We start from the raw sequence: 7500 nt of genomic DNA on the forward strand, positions 1-7500 counted from the left end.
GTCAGGATCTTTTCGGATTTTTTTTGCCAGCATTCCTTTCCTCTCGGAGCGATTATAGGTTTTATGATGTTCTGGCTGCTTTTCCGGCGGCCAGAAGGTGCAGTAGCCGGATGAAGCTGAGCTCCTCCCAAGAAACCAGTCTAAGCATCATGTTTTACTTGCTCGAAAGGTTTCCTAAAGACGTCATCGTCTCTCCAAGAAAAAAAGAAGAAAAAAAACACACGGGGATCGCATCCCTTTTGGTTCCGTTACACTCGTCGAGACAAGTGCTGTTCCAACAAGTTCCTTGCTTTCGACGACCTCGGTCTTACTAACCGAACGTCTCGTGCTACCAAGCAACCGTGGTTGGAAAAATTCTTTTGGACCTTTTTGGTCACCATCTCCCAAACCCGAGTGCCCCGGCACGCTGATGGCAGCGATAAAAGAACCTCGCCACCGACTCGCGTTCACCGCGGCCAACAGTGTAAAGGAAGCAGAAAATTATGTGCCGAAAACATTTCACCCCGAACGATACGATGCCCCCGGCTACTGATGATCATCATCGTCATCGTCATCGTCCGTGAAAGGTCGGTTTGGGAGTGTGTTTTTTGGTGGAAGAGTTTGGTTAGCAGATAGCAATCAGTGACGTGGGACCTGGCGAGAAAAGCAGCTTTCACAGAAGAGCTTCGCTTTTTATTAAGTCGCCGAACCGACTTTCGTGGGACATTCGGCGTGGCCAAAGGGGAACTTAGATCGTATCAACATGACCGGGTGAGTTCTGGACAGAATTTAAAGCAAGGCAAATGGAGAGAGTTTTGGGACGACGGAATTCATTTGCCAAATCCGGCAAATAGAGGTGTGCAAAAGGTTCCATCATAAAGTAAAACTAATACTTCGAGACCTCGAAGACTCAAATCAATGAGTTCGTTAACATTGTTGTTGATAAAAGCGGCGATACCTACAATAATCCTTATTTGCCTCGGCTTCAGCGAATACTAAAACGCTAATGACGTAGTTTAATTATTTCATAATTGGTAAAATACGACAAAAACACGCCAGAGATCGAGTCTCATACCAGCGGCCAAAGTGTGGCAAGAAGCGCAATCACTCTTGCCAGCCACCCAAGGAGCTAAAGTCGGCGAGATGAGCAAAGTAGAGTCAAAGAAAGTTGTTGAGAAACTTCTGCAAACGCCCTAGGAGGGAGAGCTCTCTGCGTGCGAGGGGATCGTTGGCGCCAGCCAGCAGCGAGTGGAGGAGGAGCCTGGCTCGGAGCAGAATTACACGCCAACGAGTGCGCAAATCTTTGGGTGTTAAATGATCAAAGCGAATGAAGATTCATTTATCCTTGGTTGCCGCCAGCCAGTCAGCCAGCCAGACAGACGATTTGCCAGTTTTCCTCACATCGACTTTCGGTCTCACCAACGCCACCAACACAGCGGGAAGGCTCCGATTTCTTCATCAGCACACATAAGACGGGCGCGAAACAAATGGCAAAGAAGTGTCGCTGGTGAGGTTGGAGGTTCGTTTCGTTGGTTTGCCACTCCAGCCAACACGCCGGGGGGATGGCTTTATCATCGCTTCATCCGCTTTAAAGAGTGTGTCTGGGCGAGAGAGCGAGAGAGGCTTTTGCGCTTTGGGAATGGAAATACTTAATGAATATAAATTCGTTTGAAATGTAATCAGAAAAGTAATTATCACGAAAAACGCGGTGGCACAAAGGAGGAGGAGGAGGAGCAATGGCAGCCCACCAGCCGTCAAGGATATTTGCCAAATAGGCAAAACATTGCCCTCAGCATGGAGCGTGGGGCGTGAATGTTTCACCGCATCCCCACCTTTTCCAGAGGGAGAAGAATATTTTGACGCCGGATCGGGGCTCGGAAGGAATTAGTCAAGTTATCCGGAAAACGAATGGCGGCAAAACTAAACCTTGATTAATGACCCAGCGGGAGGAAATGAAATGGAACTTCCTTTCACGATGGCGGGGCGTCTGACGAAGAAAGCAGAAGACGTCGACGTCAGCATCAGCATCCCAAACCACCCGCGAAAATCCTGCGCAAATCAATTGGAATTATTTGGAACTTCGTTTGCAAATTCCGTCGATACCGGTACGTTTCCGAAGAGAGATTAATGCAATTGAATTTCGATCACAAAAAAAGGGAGAATTAAAATCATGTTTGGGCGAGCGAGGTTATTGATCTTTGTATTTGGGGGGGGAGGGGTGGAAGCATGCGCAAGCTTAGCATTGAGAGTACAACATTGCATACTTACACCTAGCCAGGGATGAATGCTTTTTGAAGAACTCACCTGAAAAATGGAGAGAAAATGGTTATGATTAATGCATTGTACGCGGGTAGACAGCATAAATGGAGATGAAACACTTTGAGAAACGATTGAAAACACTCAACCATATAAAAAAAACAGTAAATAACAAAAGTCGATTCCCCTTCAACAGCATAAGCACAATTTTGCTTAATTTAATCGGCCAACCGAGCAAACATAAACCACTTCCCCCCCAGAAACCAAACTGGAATGTGACCAAAAAAGAGCTAATAGACTAATTAACAAGCAACAGAGCCGAAACGAAACAACAACAGCATCGGTTATTAGCAATCCAAGTATCCCCAGAGCGTTGCTCAACCGTTGCTTGGAAACTCAACCACAGTTCATGTCCGCCGGCCGGCTACACCGAACCGAACCTTCTATTCATGCCAAAAAACCCCAAAGGATCGCGCATTTGGCGACCTCATTCAATGGTTTTCCCCCGGGGACTTTTTTGTCTCTCATTTTCTCTGTGACCATCCTGAATGAACCGAAGGAAAAAAGAGGTCCTCCACCGTCCTGTCTAACACGACCAATTCCCCGTGACTACGCGGCGAGGCGAGGCGAGGCGAGAGTATTTTCCGGCAAAACCCTCTCCATAACGAAAAACAAAAAGCATAAAAAAGACCCAAGAGGCAAGAGTCACGACGGAAATTGCCAGAAAAAGGAACAGAGAGCGCTTCTGGACAAATCTGTTCTCTAGCTTATGGCTTCGTATTTAATGTATTTTTCACACAAAAACCGCCCGCTCTACGGACTCCTGGGTAATCGTGAAAATCTCTCTCAACCCGTGGGTTTGGGGTAAGGAGCTGACAGAAGCATCGAGCATGTAGAACAAGCGAAACATAACCGGCCACCGGCGAAAGACACTCCTCTCACATCCCGATGATGTTGATGATGATGATGATGATGATGATGATGATGACGATGGCGGTGGCAGTGGCGGTACTCGTACTGATGATAGTGATCATGATAATCATGAAAAGCTATGCTCTGGTTTCGGAAGGAAAAGAAAAAGAAGTGAAAAAAAAATCCTGACAGCAAAAGGAGGAAAAACGAAGAGCCCGAAACGATGCTCAAATGGAAGGATTATTTTCTGTGTTTAAGCGAAATAAATGTTATCCAATTTTCTACCCCTTCTTCTGTGTCCCCGCTTCCCACTTCCCTCCCCAAACGCCCTGGTAGTAGCTTTGGTTTCACAGTTAAGCAGAAGCGAACTAGACCAACTGTGAAACCAACAAAACCAGGAAGGTAAAAAAAACATAAGAGGAAGAAGCGCAAGCGAAACAGCAAAAAAAAACGTGGAAAAACAACTTCCGTATCACGTTCGCAATCCGCACCAGCGAAAAGGACGATCGTGCAGCAGCAGCACCGGCGGGAAAAAAAGGAAAGAAAATGGCCAACTGGTGTACCAGAAATCTCTTTCCTGCTCATTCCACCGGCAGGGGAACGGTCAAGACGGCGCAAGGGACACAAGGGTGGTGTAGAGTAGTGAAGTGGCGCCGGGGTGGAGTGGAAATTTAATTTGTCTGGCAGTTTGCTAAAGTGCCCTTCGGTTTTCCGTTTCTGCTGCCGAGTGCACACCGATTGGCGCGTCGACCAAAGGGGAGAAGACGACGACAGCGAAGAGGACGACGCGCAGGGGAGCGCCCTCAAGCCCATCCAGTTCTACAAGTTCTTCCATTTACTTAGACATCTTTTGAGACTGAAGAAACACCAAGCTGCTGCTGGTGCTGCAGCCAGCAACTGAAGTGAAGTAGTTTGTAAAAAGTTCTGGCTCTGGGATGGGTGGTTGGCGGGGAACCAAAAACCCCCCTTGGGAGGAAACCAGAACCAGAGATTAGTGCACTGGTCCCCGCGGTTCTGGAGGAATATTGGAAAGTGAGAGAAGAGGGGGATCGGAATTGATAAATTATTCTCGACTTCTATAGAAAGAGAGTGAGCGAGCGGTAGAGAGAACACAGCGAAACGTGCCAAGTGGCCGCGATGACCTTTTTGCAGCCGTTTGGTTCCGCTCGAACACCCATCGTGCATCTCCCTTCCTGTCCTTGCTCCTGCTGTTCGCTTTGTGAAGGATAAAATTAAAAATGAAGTAGCGCCAGCGAAGAGTGAAGAATGCAAATTTCATCAGGCGACACATTGAGGTATAGAGGGGGTATTATTTTGGGGTGGACAGTAAAAGAGAAACGAAAGTGATTTCGAATAAAGCGAAATAAGTGACACCCAGTTTTCGGGCAGGGGCCGATGCAAATGAATGGTGATTACTTTGGGTATTTCGATCTTCAAAACAAAATTACTTACAACCGAGCAAAAATGTTTTAAGGGAAGATTCTTTGTTTTCCTGAAACAACAGTTGTGCTCAGATTAATGTAAAGAGGATTTGTAATGAAGAATTGATTATTGATAGTGCAAGCGAGTCGTTAGAATACATCATGCTAATTTATCACGTTGCTGACATCATCCACGGCATACAATCTACATAAATATTGGGCATAGAGCACCGAAATAAAAGGCGAAGTTTTTGTGAATTTATTACAGAAAAATCAATCATTTTCCAATTAATGATTATGTTTCTCTATGTAATCTATAAATATTTATCAGATTCAAACAGATTTCAGTTTCAGTCCATCATTTTAAAAGGAAACAAGTTAAAGTTTGGAAAGGTTGCTCAATAGTCCGAGTCGTGAATAATTAAAAAAAAGAACGGATTTAATAAAAAAAAAAACACTTTGAGGCTTTCTGTAAAGGATCAAACATTTAAAACTATGATGGACACAGGCATTGAAAACGTTTCGTTTGAAAAAACCCACTTCCCCGTATTGAGGAGCACCAAAAGTCCTGTTTTCAAACCAATGTAAGTTTGGATCGGTTTTAATTCATTTCAACACAAAGCTTACATCAATACTCTTGAAAGGATCACCACTGTACAATAAAACAAAAAAAGGGGATTGAATACGAGAGCATCCCCCGCCTAATTAACCACGTGAGTGCTTCATCATCTTCTCGATAAATCACCGCCAACGCCACTTTGTGTTGGCACCTTGGGCTCTAGCATTAATGTTACCATAAGAACCAGCAACCATCATATCATGGAGTCTGCCGGGAAAACCTACCCCCAAAAAAAGGAGGAAAAACTGGAAAAACCACCCCCTCAAGCACAATAACAACATCCAGTTGTGCAGCACCGTGAGGGTGCGTTCGTTGGTCGGCATCGGTGATCAGTAAAAAACACCTTTTCCGCCGATGAACGACCAACCCGGGCGGCAGAATTTCAATTCTATCTCCACTCTCCTTCCTTCCCTTTTTGTCCAACAGATTCCTCAATGAAACACTCGAACAGCATCCCTCCGTTCCGTGGTACCTCTTTTCTCTAGCCAAGTACACTTCTCCGCTGCCGTCAGGGAGCAGGAAAATCTCTTTCCTTTTGGTTTTAATTAAGCGCAAATTTCTCCCTTTTTCCCGTTTCGCGCGGAAACCACACTTGCCGCTGTCGGTCTGCTTGTCTGCCTGTGCCAGCAAAAGCAGTTCTGCCGTGGCCGCGAACCCGCGACACAGTCAATGTCCGGAGGGCGACCTCGTGTTGGTGGTGACGGTGACGCCGGGCATCGGGATAACTCGAAACGGTCTCGCGCCCACCTCGGTGCTGCTGTTTCCTTTCCCCTTTTTATGCTGAGGTTTGCGGCATTGGCCATTCTGCGAACTGGCCACCGTGGGTCACCGAGCTCCGTGCACACCGAGTCGAGTAAATAAAATCGGGAGAAAAGGAAACGAGGGTCATTCAAATAAATTACCGGTGTCCTTTGCCAACGAGGACGAGTTGGCACCCCCGAGTGGTGGCCGGGATTTTCCCCCGGATTCTCTCGTTTGTTTCAAAATCATTGCGACGGACGACGTCGCGGTTCCGGTCCCCGGATTCCCTGGATAACACGGCGGATTAATGTGACCCGGGGTTGCTAAGTTACTGTGCCCTTCGTTTTATGATTTATTTTATGTTTGTTGCTACTAATTTTATAAGATTTATAACCAGTATGATACAAAACATTAGTCACTTCAAACACAATTGATAAAAAAGCATAAAATTGATTTTAATTGTGAATAAAAAAAACATGATATTCCATTCTTATTGATCATCAAAGTAAAATTTAAAAATCATCAAGCATCTTTTATCGTAATTTTAACCAACAAAGCAACCACAACTCGCACACCGTGCACCGCAACTCGACGGTGATGCTGGATGTTTTCATTCTTTGAATTTCGGATGAAAAATAGTAGTATCGCCCCGGCACCATCGGCACCGGAGGAGCTGTTGCTCCCTGCCCCCTCCCTTTCACTGTTCGCACTTCATGCCGAAGGGCCGCGAAATGGAAATCAGTAGATTTTACGGAGTGAAAAACAATTTTAATCACGTTTGCTTAACTTCATCCCTGATTCATTTCGGATCAGCTAGATCTGTTTTCATTGCACCCTCACCACCGCACAACCCCTCTCTCTCTCTCTCTCTCTCTCTCTCTCTCTCTCTCTCTCTCTCTCTTTCTGGGCAACCAGCCAGCCAACCAACCGATGCGCCCTAGGGTGCGCCCGGTGGTTCTGTGTACTAAGCGCGCCATTTTGCACGGTATGTTGATGAGCAAAGATAAAGAGAGAGTGAGCGAGGGAGTACCAGGGGGTTGCCCAAGGGGTGGGATGTCGGAACAACCCCTCTCGAAACAGGGCGCCCTGGCTGCTGCTACTGCTGCCGGTGTGCTGACCGAATATTCACCATTTGAAGTGATTTCATTTTGTGGATTTCCAACCCCAAACATCCCCCATTATCCTTGCCAATATAGCTATGCTTCTCCTCTTTTTTTCTCCTCCTCGTCCTACGCCACTGAATCCTGAACACTCCCGAGCGGCCGATCAAAAGTTTACCGGATTGTGGCCGGTCTGTGTAGCCGTTCGCGTTCGCTTGTTCCGGGAAAACTGCCGAAAAGCGGGGAAGCGGTGGTGTTGGTCGAGGTGAAACTTGATTTTCGATTCACGCTCCCGTGGAGTGTCGCGCTGTTTGCTGGGGTATGGTACGGCACACGGAGGGTGTTTCATCGTCGTGAAGGAGCAGGAGGATGGATAAGGCGGGGGCATCGTCGTTGGTCGGTAAAATGAGATCATCAACACAACTGGCCACCACCATCACTGGTTTTTGGGCCGCGAGACAGACTCTCAACG

At 46.7% G+C, this 7500-nt stretch overlaps 1 protein-coding gene across 9 annotated transcripts in view; it reads right to left on the reverse strand.

Annotated features, from left to right (window-relative positions):
• Positions 1-7500, reverse strand: part of LOC126570244 (protein groucho) — a 167544-nt gene that overhangs the window by 103874 nt on the left and 56170 nt on the right. For 8 of the 9 annotated variants that reach the window (XM_050227845.1, XM_050227853.1, XM_050227850.1 and 5 more), the window contains exon 3: positions 2248-2283. The exons of the other annotated variant lie outside the window; for it this stretch is intronic. In XM_050227845.1, coding sequence (XP_050083802.1) covers positions 2248-2283 — 36 coding nt within the window. The remainder of the gene's footprint in view (positions 1-2247; positions 2284-7500) is intronic. 9 annotated transcript variants of the gene reach the window in all.

The sequence above is a fragment of the Anopheles aquasalis genome, chromosome 2 (assembly GCF_943734665.1).
Source record: "Anopheles aquasalis chromosome 2, idAnoAquaMG_Q_19, whole genome shotgun sequence".
Classification (NCBI taxonomy): domain Eukaryota; kingdom Metazoa; phylum Arthropoda; class Insecta; order Diptera; family Culicidae; genus Anopheles; species Anopheles aquasalis.